Consider the following 15990-nt stretch of genomic DNA (forward strand, 5'->3'; position numbering starts at 1 on the left):
CTAGGGTATGGGGGTGGTCATTATGTTTTTGTGTCCCTCAGCACCAGGTTTTTCCTAGTAATGATAGGCATCACACCATCCATCCTAAATAAGGTGGCTGTGTAACACCCTTCCTCTGATGGCCCCTTCCCTTCCTCTGATGGCCCCTACTTTGCATTTCAGTGGAAGTTCTCCATTGGTGGAGCCAACGGGGGCTCTTGCAGTGGAAAGCTGACAGTCCTCAAACCTTAAATAGAGTACGCAGACCATCAGTTTTGCAGACGGGGCACTCCTTTGCGTTCACGACAAAGTATCTTGTCCACCAAACTCTATATCGGCCCCAGTGTATGGTCAGCCTTTGTGACCTCACACGTGACAAGGAACCTTGCTTCTTTTGAAGTCTGAAATATGACTCCAAATGTGGTGATTGCTTCAGAATGATCCAGCTCTGATTTGATCCCTGGACGCTGGAGTGCACCTTTGGGGAATGCAGCGTTTTCGGTTGCCACCCTATAGTCGATTAATTCTGTCTGGACCAGATCCCTAAATGGATTTGGGGGCTAATCAAGGCCAGAGGGCCAGTGATTATTCCAAACCCCACACAAAAGATCTGACACGTGCGAGTGAAGGAACAGGTGCTCTGGGAAAGGACAGACCTCACTGTCATGAAGCCAAGTCTATGTATGTTCAGTGTCACAGAGCATTCTGGGCTCTCGGTGTGGCATGGTGCTCAACCTGCCAATCACCTAAGTTTAGCACACCAGGGAATCCTGATATACCATTGGCTTCCTTGTGTGCCATTTCATTTTAGGTCTTTGCCTTGTTAAAATGTTATTTGAACATGAAATACTTTGAAAAATCAAGAAACAAGAGGCGTTTGGCCATACAGGAGCAGTTTGTTTAATTAAACATAGCGGCCGGGTGAAGAGATACAGGCACAGGCTCTGAGGACTGTCTCAATTCACAGTCGCCTGTCGCCTTCTTTGTTACAGTTCTTTGTAGGTGATAAAGATTTCCAGTGACCCATATAAGGTGAGGAATGTAGGCTGCTGCCTGTGGAGTCATAAATTGATTGTCTAATGGTAAATACAGGTTGGCCTCAACCTTGTGTGGACACAATGTGGCCAGTGGGTAACATGTCCAGATGTCAGGCATGGGGAACACATGCTCACTGCAGGTGCTCTGTTCTGATTGGCTATATGTTCCTAACTCATGTGGCATCTGACTTTATGGTGTTTTAGGATTGTGAGTACCCCCTACCGGCAACGTGCCATCCCTCCTGTAACCTATCAGCCAGTAGCCCTGAGCTAGGTCTCAGAGCTTGCCTGGCTACATATTTGTGACTCTGGGTTGATGTGGATGGAGTTAACAACAGGTGATTTTGAATATATTGTTTTCCATATTAGCATCAACTTTTTCCATATTAACAAGAACTAGAACTCTGAGAAACTTGCCATTCTTTTGAGACGTTCCCCTGCCTGCTACGAAGGTGTTTGAAACATGCTTGAAGTTTCGTCAGTTAAACCTGTCTTTCCCTGGGAGATGGTCCTCCTGTGTACTTGTTGCCTCACTTGTTTCAAGATTCACTATGTTTTTCTGTGATTGTCAGTTTGAATTGTTGTACTGTACAAACATAAGTTCATAATGGTGCTTTGGTTAAAGCACTATAAACATTCCTTAGATCCTGTTCAGTGCTCGGGTGCAGTAGCAAGGGTCTAGGGTCTAAGTAGGGCCGAATAACACAAAATAAACAAAACCATTGTTATTAGACTGAGGTCTGGATCCGGGTCATGCACTTCCTGGTGACACTACGCTGTGCACCTGGCTGGCCCCGCCTCCAGGATATGCTGCAGAAATGGAGGTCTCTTATCTGTCGAACATTGGTTCCAAAATGAACACAAAAGATGTTGCTGCACTCCGAAGAAGTCATATGTTCTTTGTGATTTTAGTCCAATAAGTCTCATTAAGGAAGTGCTAAATCCAAGCTTATTTACTGTCAAATACTTCAAAAATCAATTGGTACATTCACTATCATATGGAAAAGCCAACACGTGTTTCGTCACATGTGTGACTTCTTCAGGGCTGTTAATTATACATGACACATAGACAAAGAGTCCGAAAATGGAAATCATTCCTATATGAACATGAGTAGGAAAGCTAGATCTGGAAGCAGAAGTCACCTGCCCAGCCGGTCATCTGACATTGTTTTTCCTCGTCTGCCTGTTATGTGTCTCCTCTCCCACTTCGATGGAACAATGACGACGCCCCCTGGGCGGATACCAAATCTGTTTGTACCTACCGCGGAGACCGAGCAACATTGGCCAATGCCCGGTGGAGCTGTCTTATGCAGCTACAGAGGAGTCTGGCCCCTTGGCAGTCACCTACCCAGCCGATCATCTGACATTGTTTTCCTCTTCTCCCTGTTCGTGTCTCCTTCACTCCCCCTCCCTCTGTGATTCTTTGATTCAAACGGTTGTAACTATGTAACCTGTAACTCACTGATTCAACTGATATAGCTCTGTATCCTGTAACTTGCTGATCCTCATGTAAAGCGCTCTGATACCTCCGGGTCTAGCCAGAGCTGTATAAAACTATAAAATACATTAAATAAATAAACATGTTCAGTGCTCGGGTACAGTAGCAAGGGTCTATGTAGGGACGTAATAAAATAAAAGGATTGTTATTGGAGACATTAAAACCGTTATCAAAACAAGTTATTGGAAATCCTCACACGCACATTCCCTGGTTAGGCCATTTGGATGTATGGTTAAATTACACCACCAGTTTTATTTAACTTTTACAACTCATGTGCAATGGCGGTTTTATCTCACAAGGTTTAGGCTAAACATTCTGCATTTTCTTTTTGCCTTTCCTAAACAAGGGGGTTGGTGTGAGAGGCTGCCCCCTTGTCCTTGTAATAACAAAGTTAGTCAAAGTACTATACATGTTGTCCTCTTTTGTTCCTTATATAAGGATCCGAGAACTAGGTTTATTAAGCCCATTTTGAAGGGGAAGCAACCATGTAACTACAAAGAAGGTTATGACTACTTGTTATCATTGTCATCTTCTGGAGTGTGTTGCGCCATGTTAAATTTTATACGAGTATCTCTCCTGATTAGGAAACAGTATGGTTAATTTGGCCTTAGACCTGTTCGCTCTTGTGGGATGTTGTGTTTCTATTTTCTGGCTCTTTTGATGGCCATTCTAGTATAAATACTCTATGAAATAACGCTTGTTGACTTAAAGTGATCGGTACGGGTCCTATTGTCTGTATGTTCTGCCATGTTAAACTACTTGTGAATATATTAATTAATGTTTTTTTCCTGCTCAATGTGTAATTTTAGATTCCTTTCTTTTAAAATATTTGTAAATCATGTTTTGTAAAATGCTTTTATGATTCTTTTCTGAATCGAATAAAGTTTTTGAACCGAACCGATTGTTATTGGACTGAGTTCTGGATCCGAGTCATGCGTGTCCCGGTGACACTACGCTGTGCACCTGGCTGGCCCCACCTTCAGAAGTTGCTGCAGAAATGGGGGTCTCTAATCTGTCTAACATTGGTTCCAAAGTATTTGCCAATAAACATCCAGATGAAGGATTAGTGGTCACTTCTAAGATGAGTGAACTCTCCCTTGGTATCACTGGGTGAGGTATGGTGGCATTTAGAGGTGGAAGTCTTACATCTATAAGTGTTGCTTTCTCTCCCACTCCTTTCTTCTGATCCCTTTCACAATCACACATACTAAAGAAAGACACTTTGGAGGTTTCCACCTCATTCCCGTGGGGATGCAATGTATCTGGCATTATCTTGCGGCTCACCGTCTTGGGTTTGGCGCACTGCCGGTGATTTTCTTGTAGTGCGCTTGACATACTCTCCAGTGTACCCTGCCTGCATCTGGCACACAATGTGCAGTATTCCATGGTGTTTGTTAGGCACACTCTATGGTTGTGTCCTGCTTGATTGGGCCTTCCCTGCAGTACTGTGTTTGTAGGATTTGGCACACTCTGGAGCATGTCCTGCTTGTATGTGGCACAACATATGCCATGTTCTATGCGTTCTAGATTGGAGGTCGGACATACTCTGAACGTATTTAGTGTGAAATATGTGCCGGTATCTACTGCAGTGTTTCATGCACCAGAGTCCGCAAAGTGTGCAGTACTGCATGCACAATGTTTAGTGTACTGTATACAATGTCCCATACATTAAATTTGACATTTTGTGCAGGATTGCATTTTAAATATTTGGCACATTTTATGCATTGTACTTGCAGTAAATTGACACGCTGTGCAGTGTTGCACATAACGTGTTTGGCACACACTAGGCACTGTTCCATGCAATTGATGCAACAGGCTGTGCTATATTGCACCTGACACATTTTGGACACTGTGTGCTCTGTTCCTTGTAGTAGGTATTACATGCCGCGCTGTATTGCACATTACATATTTGGCACTGTACAAGCAGTGGCGGCCGGAACTGATCTAGGGAAGGGGGACAGAAGAGTGGGTAAAGAAAAAAAAGTACTGGCTTGCTGCTCTCGCTCGTGCATCATCTCCAGAAGAGGAACAGAGCACCCAGGATGCAATGCAGCGTTGTGATTGGTCTGAGCACTGTGGTTCAGCGCTGACCGGCTGAGGGCCTGGGCATGTTCTCCAGCCAGGCTGTAATGTAGCCCCGGTGGAAAACATGCTAAGTGCGCATGAATGTTTGGCCGGCCCAGCAGGGCTGGCCAAAGATTCATGCGTACTTAAGGGAGTGCAAACCACTCCTCTGCTGCTCGGTCAGCAGAGCAGCCCCGTCCACCCGCAAAGCTGGCGCAACAAGGAAAAAAGACAATGCTAATAACTTGGAGTTATCTCTTTATTTTTTCATTAGTTACACTGCTTAAAAGCAGTGGCTCGAAGCTCCTCTGGGAGTCGAACATTAGTGTTGTGTCTCAGGGGGTATGTTTGCCGTAAATACCCTAGCATTTCTCTGCTGTGGATTTCACTTCTCATAGAGTTGCATGAGATTGAAAAAGTCATTAAAAATACGACTTTTTGGAAAACTAACAGATGTTTTCTGTTTTCAGGCTGCAGAAATGTCTCCGAAATTAATCGAAACTTGATCCAGTTCTCGAGGTTGTAGAAGGCACCCATCAAACTGCCCGCGAGCGTCGGCACGGACAAGGGACAGGCAACCACGGTGGAAGGAGGACTCCTAACAGAGCATTCATCACTCACTCTGCATTTCATCCTGTACAACTCACTCTGCATTTCATCCTGTACAAAGACATCTGACATCAGCTTGTAAAGTCCCAGAAATCTCCACAGCTTCCAAGAAAGTCCTGTGTCCGTTCTGGTTTGATAGTTCAGCCTGTCCGTCGCAAGCCCGACTGGGCTTCTGGTGGCAGAGCCATGTCTCCGTTTTGACTCCCTCAATGCTTCTCATACACTACTCCCCGCTCCACATACGCCATTACGACTCTGGTGGTCTGGTGGGGCTGGCAGGTAAGGTCAGAGCAGGCGAGCACCTGACGTTAGCCAATGTCACGACACAAGAGCTCTCTGTACGATGTTAGATCGAGTAAGCTGTTGGGGAGCGGTATCCCAGGAAGCCCAAACCAACAATCTCATCTCCCTGTCATGGGGCTCAAAACTTGTATCATTCAATAAACTACTTTAACTATTTTTGTGTCGCTTGCCTGTACATAACTAATTCCACCTCTATGCACCTTTACGACATAATATCTTTACGGTACATGGGTGCGGGGTTAAGAATAATACATCTATACTTCCCTTTATGCACTTATTGTTATGATCTTTAGGTCCTAGACTCTTTGGACCCGTGATATCTTGGTCTTCAATGTTCTGACATACAACCAACATTGTCCCGTACAGGAACAGCCACAGAAGCAGCTTAGCTCCGCTTACCTTTAGCTTGAAGGAAAGATCCCTCAAAGTTCATAGAAATTGCTTCTCTGTGGGAAATTCATGGTAAGGGGACCATGTTTCGAGGAGCGTCTGCCTTCCTATCGCAAGGCTAAACCATTTCATTTCCTAAACGCGGTAAGTACTACTGAGAGCTCCGGTGAGCAAGAAGGCAGAATATCTGGAGGAAATAATAGTGAGAAAACCATCTGGGATTTGATGGAGACGGCACCAGGAGGCCTTGAGGCCACTTGAAGGAGTACATGATCCAAGTTGACATAGTTTCTTCACATATCTTTCTGAGTCCATGAAGAGTCAGGAGGTTGTTTATGGTACAATTCTGGAGTGTGCTAAAACAAATCAAATCCCTTTGAATGAGGTTATTGCCAGGACCTCTCAAGGCGAGGGCTTGACTTGGTTTGACTCAGATGTTTGCCAGAATGGATTGACTTGAGATGTCTACTCTTTCTAGCATGGTGATTGGCCATTTGTTGCCAAGACAACTTGCCTTAAAAGACATTTTGGATATCAATATGCAGTTTTCATACGAGGATCAAGTGTTCGTAGTAGGTGCCAGGTGGTATCAACGAAGATCTCCCATTGTTACATTATACTTAACCCCTTAACTGCTGAGGTTCCCACCACCCACCAGTGCTGAGGCCTTTTTTGACTAATTGGGCTAGTTTGACGTAGGCCTTAACCTTTTTCCGCACAAGTTATCCACTCCAAATGTGCGTCCTATTTTTCAACATCCTGGGGATTCTAAAGGTGCCAGAATTTGTGGATTCCCGTGGAGAGGAGCAATAAAATAGGCAAAATATAAGAAATGTTTTAATTTTTGGGGAAACATAGGAAAAAAGTGCTCTGAAAAAAGTTTCTGTTTTATTTCCTAAAAATGGCATCAGCTCGCAGTTTGCTGTGTTAAACTCACCTTCTTTGCAGCTTTCAGGAACATGCAGAGCTGAATTTAAAATACTCATTTTTTACCACAGTTGTGGCATTTTTCAAAAAGATAGCCCATTTTTAGGTCTCGCGACCTATCAATGCGCGCAAGCGCATTGAGCGGAGCGAGAATTCATGTCCTGAAAATCCTCGTCAAACCAAGGGCTTTGTTCCTGTGGTTTTCTTTAAGTTCATGTGGCCACAGGCACGCGCTTTTGGGCCATAAACTTTGTTCCCCAGCTCCAGCACCTCCCCTCTCTCTCCCCGCAAACACAGCCTTACTTTCATTTCTCCTCCCCCTCCCCAGCCAGCTTCCCCCAGGCCGTAGCAGCACTCCTCCCACACCAGCACCTCCCCTCTCTCTCCCCGCAAACACAGCCTTTACTTTCATTTCTCCTCCCCCTCCCCAGCCAGCTTCCCCCCAGGCCGTAGCAACACTCCTCCCACACCAGCACCTCCCCTCTCTCTCCCCGCAAACACAGCCTTTACTTTCATTTCTCCTCCCCCTCCCCAGCCAGCTTTCCCCAGGCCGTAGCAGCACTCCTCCTTTTGCCTTTTCCCATCACCTCACCTATTTTATTTAAAACGCTTCCATTAAACTTCTTTCACATTTTTGTCTTTCCAAAGAATCTTTTGGGTAGCTGGTTGTTATTTTCCTTTTTAGTCTCAGATTCGGTTGTTTCACTGGAGTATTTAATGCTAATATGGTTTACCTAAAATGGCGTCGCACACACTTCCTGTGCGTAGGGTTAAATTTAAGACTAGACTGCTACCATAATTCTTCTTACGCCGGCGTCTGACTTCATAACTCTTCCCATGTGTATGCGCCACAATAATGGGGTAATTTTAGCAATCGGATGACCCACACAGCTTCGATTTTCTCCTCAGCGCTACTCACATTCCTCTCAGCGCTTACACACTTGCGCCATCAATTATAGGTGAGAATTTTTAATCGCTGTGACGTGCACTAAACCCTTTTCTTCGCGGTGTTATGCGCTACTCACTGCTCCAATTTCCACCGCTGCACACTTCACCACATCGCGTTCTCAAATGCCAACCAGTAGTCTTAGTATACGGACTATAGCCGTGAAGTGCACTTTCCCCAGTAAGTAAACTCTGTTCCCCAGCTCCAGCACCTCCCCTCTCTCTCCCCGCAAACACAGCCTTACTTTCATTTCTCCTCCCCCTCCCCTGCCAGCTTCCCCCAGGCCGTAGCAGCACTCCTCCCACACCTTTGAAGTGAAGCTTAGCTTCACTTCAAAGGCCCCTGCTGCTTCACACCGTGTCGCATTTCTCCTCCCCCCTCCCCTTCTCTGCCGTCTTGTTTGTTTCAGCAGTCAGAACATTGGGTACGTGTCACCTTCATTGACCAGTGTACTTTTTGTTCGTTACTTGCATGTATCAATGTGTCTGTTACTCAGGACTCGCTGTGTGTTTAAAATTAGCCATGATGTGGTTGTTGTGCACTCTGTACATGAGCTAGTTAGTGCGCTGGCTGCTGCGTGCGCACTCTAATCTTGCATTTGCTACAGTTGTTGTCCGCTTACCCCTCAGTTGCAACAGTTGAGACAATGATAACTGATCCCAGTCAGCACTAACTGATGCAGAGGTTGTGTATGCTGACTCTATGCTTGCTAAACCTAATGTGAGCTACTCTTGTGACTCTGGGCTCTCACTCTTTCCTCCAGTTTCCAAAAATGTCCTTGCTTAGGTCTTGAAAGAAGTGACCAGCTTAGACACAGAGCATGAGACTCTTCTCAATGCAAGTGTTTCTGCCCCACTATTTTATGCATGTGTCTCTTACCCCCCCCCCCCCCCCCCCCAGGACCCCCGGGTGCTTGCATCTCTCTTGGGGCGCCTAGTCTGAAGGTTGGGCCATCCTTTGTCACTAGCTGGTGTGGTTACTGGCATCAGGCCAGCTACTACACCCTGCTCTGATAAAGGGCTTCCGCACTCCGACTCCCTTTTCTGCCCACACACCCTTCCATGGCAGCAAAATGTCACCTCCGCCCCCACCCCCAACTCTAGACCACCCTGCAACGCCCACCCTATCGGATGCAAGTCATTCCTTGGCACTTGACTGAGGCTTGCCAGCAGCGACCCCCCTCATCAACCTTCCACACCCACCATATCCCTGGCATTATACCAGGCAGTGTGTACACAAGAGCATAAGAAAACATTCAGAAACAGAGATATCACAGTATGCATGGACAGCAGGCCCTAACCCACTAAGATCCGCCCTGAATTGCACACATATATGCATACTAACGCGTGCTGCAAACCCCAGAATCCAGTTGTTTTGGGCGTAAATATCACGCATGTACCTATGTGTGGACAAAGATGTGTGCTGTGGCATGCAAATCCCAAACGAATCGGGCTGCATTAGACATATGTGAGACTAAATCTCCTCCTAAGCATGCACTGTCAAACCACTCTTAAGACCAACTCACTCCGTGTCCTCATGTCATGCATGTGTGCACACGTGAGTGTGGGGGACACACACGTGAGTGTGGGGGACTCACACGTGAGTGTGGGGGACTCACACGTCACCGCAGGACTTGTATGGGCTACACCTGTGTTGCATCATTCAGACTCTACCCAGGCCTGGGATAGATTATACATATGTGTGCAGCAAATACACGTATGTGGAAACAAACATAGCATGGATGTCATATTATGTGCAAGGAGCGCGCAGTACTAGCTGCATGCCCTGGGTGGCGAGCTCCAAAGCAGGCCTTGGCACACACATAGTGCCCCCTACCGGAGTCATTGGGAGCCTCGGTGGCTGTCCTTCAGCACTGCTCCAGGGTGCGGTGCATGCTGGGAGAAGTTCGCAGAGTACACGTGTTTTTGTAAATGTGTGTGATGGGGACTGTCTCGGGATGCCTGCATGTCCTTCTGTGTGCATGTGTGTGTCCAGTGAGCTCTGTTCTGGTATGTTGGTTGCATGTCTTTGTGTGTATGTTTGGCTGCACCTGTCTCTCGCAGGGAGGACCTGTCTCTGTTTCTTGACAATGTCATCTCAGCCACAGCCATCTCCCTGCACCGACCCCTGCCTCTTCCGCTGTCTCTTTTCCTTTAGTGCCCCTTGTTTCACTCTCTCGCCTCATCGCTCTTAGTGCCTCTCGCCCTTCCAATGCCTTCTGTCCTTATCACCGCTGTCCCTTCCCCCACCTTCATGCCACTAGTTCTCTTTGTCTCCCTTTCTCTGCCTTTTGCTTTCTCTTACTCTCTACCTCCATCCGCCCGCCCTTTGCTTTCTTTCCCTTTATTCCTTGCCCTTCCTTCACCAATCCCCTTGTCTCTCGTCCACCTCCTATACTGCTCCCCTCCCTTTATCTGGCACCTTCTCCCTGCATCTCACGCATGCTCTCTCCCTTCCTGGTCACATCCTCCCTCCCCCCTCCTTATCTCCCCCTCCTTCACTCTTCTCGCTCCATCTCACTCTGGTCACACCCTTTGCCTTTTGTGGGATGTGATGGACAGAGAGAGAGCTGGGAGAGTGGCATGTGAGGGGAGATGGTTCTCAGCAGCCCCTCCCCACCCTGAAACAAGGGGGCGGGGGCACAGACTACCCAGTCTGCCAGCAGTGACGCCCCTCGTTATAACCGCAAGGAGTGGGGGTGCTTCTTATCCGTGCTCCCAAAACAATGAGTAAAGAAAGGGTCTGGAATGAATGACACAAAAGCACCCCGTCACCACTAGCGCCCAGAAGACAAACAAGCGGTGGCCGCACCCAGCTGTGCCTTGGTGCACTCCACACCCCCTAAGACGAAGGGTGGAGATAAATGTCTTTCTCTAATGTACATTTGGCAAGTAAACAGGAATAACACTCACCAGCCATAAAGACATCGTGCTTGGCGCTTTACTCGTTACATGTGATAAGCACATTTTGGGTGGGGGAGTAGAAAAGTTGGAGCTATTACAATTGCAAATAACAATGCCTTTTACTTTTGTTTTCATTTTAAAAACATAAAGGGCTTTGTCATTTACAAAACCAATAGCTCCAACTTTCCTACTGCGAGACCTATTGGCAACGCCAGTGCTTGTTCCTATATTTTGTGCTCTTAAGCTACTTCCATTTTGTGGTAGGAACCAGTGCGAAACCCGTGCGTGATTCAGGAGCTGTAGATTTCTGGAAAGTAGAGGACATTCCAAATTCAGCAAGGGAATATTTGTGTAGATACCTCAAGGTTTTCCCCATGAAACTAACTGTTAAAATCTAGAAATATAAAAAATGAGTAGGAAAAAAGGGCATTTTTTTACATCGTTTCATCTGTAACTTTTTGTCAAGAAGTCCGATTTAAAAAAGCAGTGTATCATTACATCTGCGAGCCCCTTCAGGTTGCAGGGATATATCCGGTTTGAGGGTTCTTCAAAAATCCAAGGTGCCCCAAGGCAAAAACTGAACTGAGCAATTGTTTTTTATTGTGTAACGAGTATAAACCAACTCATATGGTGAAATCATTGAGTGAAAAATGGGAATCAGGGTAACCTATGTATTTCTGAAATGGGCACAAGATATGGAGTTTGGGAGCTGTGGTTATTTGTACAGCTCTAAATTTGTCGGCAGCATATGTTTAGAGGGTATCTTTTTTCAAAATGTCTTCTTTCCTATGGGATTACATTTGGAAGGCACAAATGCTGCGAAATTCAATTGGAAATAACAAGTGTTCTACTCTTCTATGCCCCCACGGGTCTTCCCAAAACACAGTACCCCACTTGTGTGGGTAGGTTCCGCGCCTGTGACAGGAAACGGCCAAAACACAACATGGATCCATCAAATATTTGCACTCAAAACTGCCCTTTTTTGCAATATGCCTCGCTGTGGATTTTGCACCCCAGCTCAGCCGGGGCCTAAAGGAAACCTAGCAAGCTTGCACATTTTGGAAAACTAGACACATAGGGGTATATGGGGTAGGCTGACTTGCATGGGTCTCACCAGTTTTTTTGTTTTTGTAGAGAGCCACAAACTTCCACTCACCCAGCATTACCCCAAGTCTCCCTATAAAAATGGTACCTCACTTGTGTGGGAAGCCCTAGTGCTCGCAACAGGAAACGGCCCATAATGCAATGTGGACACATCACATTTTACTACTCAAAACCGACTCTTTTTTTGGAAAGTGCCTGGCTGTGGATTTTAAACCCTAGCTCTGCCGGCATCTAGAGAAACCTAGCAAACTTTCACATTCTTGAAAACTAGACCCAAGGGGAATCCAGGGTGGGGTGACTTGCGTGGCTCATCAGTTTTTTTTTTTTACCCAGAATGCCTCTCAAACCTCAAACTTTGACTAAAAACACATTTTCCTCATTTCTGTGATAGAAAATTTGGAATCTGTGGGGAGCCACACACTTCCTTCCACACAGCACTTCCCCAAGTCTCCCGCTAAAAATAATGCCTCACTTGTGTGGGTAGGTCTAGTGCCCACATCAGGAAACGGCACGAAACGCTACATGGACACATCACATTTATACACAGGCTCTTTTTAGGTTTCGCTGGGGGGCGGAGCCGTTAGGCTCCTCCTCCAGAGAAATCTGTAGTTTCTAGTATGGGTGACTTGAACACGCCCCTCTGCTTCATTGGCTAGCTCCATAAATGGAGGCTAGCCATTGGAACAGAGAGGCGTCCGTCAATGCCGGACCAGACACGGGGGCGTTCCCGAGATTCTTTGGCTTTTGCCGACGTCACGCGACGCCGGGAACGCCCCCGAGTCTGGTCCGGCCGTGCTGTCTGTTTCTTACAGCCGGCCAATCCCTGTGCAGCCTGCCGGAAGTCCCGCCCCCACAGCCCGGGAGACAGGAGAACAACTATGGCGGGCGCTCTGCCGGGCTCCTGTGAGCTGAGGGAGCCCGGCGGCATCAGAAGTGGGAGAGTCCTGCAGCGTGCAGCCAGCCGGAAGTCCCGCCCCCACAGCCCGGGAGACAGGAGAACAACTATGGCGGGCGCTCTGCCGGGCTCCCGTGAGCTGAGGGAGCCCGGCGGCATCAGAAGCAGGAGAGCCCTGCAGCGTTATCCGCTTCCCTGGTTCACGCACTGATGGCGGGGTGGGCTGGTCCGGCCGTGCTGTCTGTTTCTTACGGCCGGCCAATCCCTGCGCGGCCGGCCGGAAGTCCCGCCCCCGCAGTCCGGGCGACAGGAGAACAACTATGGCGGGCGCTCTGCCGGGCTCCCGTGAGCTGAGGGTGCCCGGCGGCATCAGAAGCGGGAGAGCCCTGCAGCGTTATCCGCTTCCCTGGTTGAAGAATTCCCTGTGGCAGGTGAAACCCAACCCAAGCAAGGGGGCCACGGAGGCGGGGCTCCTTGCGAGGACGAGGAGCACAACACCGGAGCACCTAGCCCTGCCCGCCTCCTCCTCCTCCCTGTGCCGAGCTGATGTCACTGTGTTTGCGGCCGGGCCCGCCCCCTCTGCTGCCTGCGCTCCCGGCCGCTTCCTTGGTGCACACAGCGTCCCTGCTCCGCCAGCGAGATCCGTGCTCTGGTGTTTGGGGTCACCCGGAGGATGCGCGGCGCCCGCGGTGCTGATTCTGTCTGTTCCAGGTGGATCGCGGTACTGATGCGGGTGTCCCTCTGACACCAGCAGCGGCTCCATTTGTTGGTCGTTACTGCACCCCGGAAAAATGTGGGTGAATCCCGAGGAGGTGCTGCTGGCGAACGCCCTGTGGTTCACGGAGAGGGCCAACCCGTACTTCATCCTGCAGCGGAGGAAGGGCCACGGCGAGGGCGGCGGCGGCGGGCTGGCCGGTAAGAAGCAGAGATGCCGAACCGTGAATAAATAATACAAAGATTGTTGTAAAACATTCATACAACCGTGCATGAGCAGCAAATGCGGCTCAGTGAATGCATGGTTGTCAGCTGGAATGAGAGCACCCCCCTGCAGTGTGTGTCTGTCTGTGTGTGGTAGCGTGTAACGGAGAGGGCTATTTGTGGATTATTAGCATATAAAATACAGTGCTATTTGTAAATTGGTAGCGTGTAACTGAGAGTTGTGGATCAGTAGCATGTAACAGACCGTGCTATTTGTAAACTGGTAGCGTGTAACAGAGAGGGCTATTTGTAAATTGGTAGCTTGTAACAGACAGTGTATTAGTACATTGGCAGCGTGTAACAGAGAGGGCTATTTTTGGATCAGTAGCATGTAACAGACAGTGCTATTTGTAGTTTGGTAGCGTGTCACAGAGAGGGTTGTTTGTAAATTGGTAGCGTGTAACGGAGAGGGCTATTTGTGGATTATTAGCATATAAAATACAGTGCTATTTGTAAATTGGTAGCGTGTAACTGAGAGTTGTGGATCAGTAGCATGTGACAGACCTTGCTATTTGTAAATTGTTACCGTGTAACAGAAATGGCTATTTGTGGATCAGTAGCATGTAATAGTGCTATTTGTAGGTTGGTGACGTAACAGAGATGGCTATTTGTGGACGAGTAGCATGTAACAGATAGTCCTATTTGTGGATCAGTAGCATGTAACAGACAATGCTATTTGTAGGTTGGTGACATGTAACAGAGAGGGCTCTTTATGGATCAGTAGCATGTAACAGACATCACTATTTCTAAATTGGTAGCATGTAACAGACAATGCTATTTGTAGGCTGGTGACGTGTAACAGAGAGGGCTCTTTATGGATCAGTAGCATGTAACAGACAATGCTATTTGTAGGTTGGTGACATGTAACAGAGAGGGCTCTTTATGGATCAGTAGCATGTAACACATCACTATTTCTCAATCTGTCAATTCTGAGTCCTGCATTCTGGCTGGTCACAAACCTGTGCTACTGTCTGGCTGCAACCAACAACTATCTCCAGTTGTCGCTTTCTGTTGTGGGATGCCAACTACCAGTTGCAGGGTCTAGCATTGACGGTTATTTCTTGAACTTTTCTAGATTGGCAAACGTGAATTATCCATTCTATTTCTGGAGTTCGTCTGCTACAACTACAGATCTCCCTACACTGTCAGTCTGTAAAAGCTTGGCAGTCCTGTTTTCATTGTGGTAGTTTCCTAACAGCAATCCTTCATTCCAGTTAAATAAGTGAGCTCTAACTTGCCCACAAGGGCTCGTGACAAAAACCTTCAAGGATGTAGACTTTGGGGGTTTCGTTTTTCATAAGACCCTGGATCGTGATTGCCATTCATGTCCTGTATCCTGGCTCTAGTGTATTTATATTTTACCTCTGGTGAAAATATTAAATTGATAGTGCCTGCAGTGTCCGTCTGTCTGTCTGTCTGTGTGCGTGCAGTGTCCGAGGTCCGTCTGTGTGCGTGCAGTGTCCGAGGTCCGTCTGTCTGTGTGCCTGCAGTCTCTGTCTGTCTGTGTGCCTGCAGTGTCTAACGTCCGTCTTTCTATGTGTGTGCTGCAATGTCAGCCTGTCTGTTCGTTCCCCCAGCAAAAAAAAAGTGAGCACCTACTGTCAAGGCAACCACAGTGTCATGGAGCAGCCCCTCTCCTATCTGTTCCTTCCTTCAACAAATCTCGCACCGGGTGAAACGCCGAAGATGCGCCACTCCGTGCCAGCAGGAATAAGAAACAACCCTTGTGTCTAGGTTTACAATGTCAACCGGCCAGGATACGGTGCCTGTCTGTGTGCCTGTAGTGTCCATCTGTCTGTGTGCCTGTAGTGTCCGTCTGTCTGTGTGCCTGAAGTGTCCGTCTGTCTGTGTGCCTGTCGTGTCCGTCTGTCTGTGTGCCTGTAGTGTCCGTCTGTCTGTGTGCCTGTAGTGTCCGTCTGTCTGTGTGCCTGTAGTGTCCCGCTGTCTGTGCGCCTGCAGTGTCCATCTGTCTGATTGCAATGTCCGTCTATCTGTGTGCCTGCGGTGATCGGCTGTCTGCCTGCCTGCAGTGTCCGTGGTCCGTCTGTCTGTGTGTGTGCCTGCAGTGTCCGTCTGTCTGTGTGCGTGCAATGTCAGCCTGTCTGTGTGTCTGCAGTGTCCGAGGTACGTCTGTCTGTCTGTGTGCCTCCAGTGTCCGTCTATCTGTGTGCCTGCAGTCTCCGTCTGTCTGTGTGCCTGCAGTGTCTAAGGTCCGTCTTTCTGTGTGCGTGCTGCAATGTCAGCCTGTCTGTTCGTTCCCCCAGCAAAAAAAAGTGAGCAACCACTGTCAAGGAAACCACAGTGTCATGGAGCAGCCCCTCTCCTATCTGTTCCTTCCTTCAACAAATCTCGCACAG

General features: G+C 47.9%; 1 protein-coding gene across 3 annotated transcripts in view; it reads left to right on the plus strand.

Moving 5' to 3' along the window:
* Window positions 1–5646, plus strand: part of HAO2 (hydroxyacid oxidase 2) — a 208455-nt gene extending 202809 nt beyond the window's left edge. For all 3 annotated transcript variants that reach the window (XM_086935842.1, XM_086935843.1, XM_086935844.1), the window contains one exon: window positions 5049–5646. In XM_086935842.1, coding sequence (XP_086791968.1) covers window positions 5049–5104 — 56 coding nt within the window. In that variant the 3' untranslated portion in view covers window positions 5105–5646. The remainder of the gene's footprint in view (window positions 1–5048) is intronic.
* The last annotated feature ends 10344 nt before the right edge of the window (window positions 5647–15990 follow it).

Source organism: Lissotriton vulgaris, chromosome 8 (assembly GCF_964263255.1).
Source record: "Lissotriton vulgaris chromosome 8, aLisVul1.2, whole genome shotgun sequence".
NCBI classification, from domain to species: Eukaryota; Metazoa; Chordata; class Amphibia; order Caudata; family Salamandridae; genus Lissotriton; species Lissotriton vulgaris.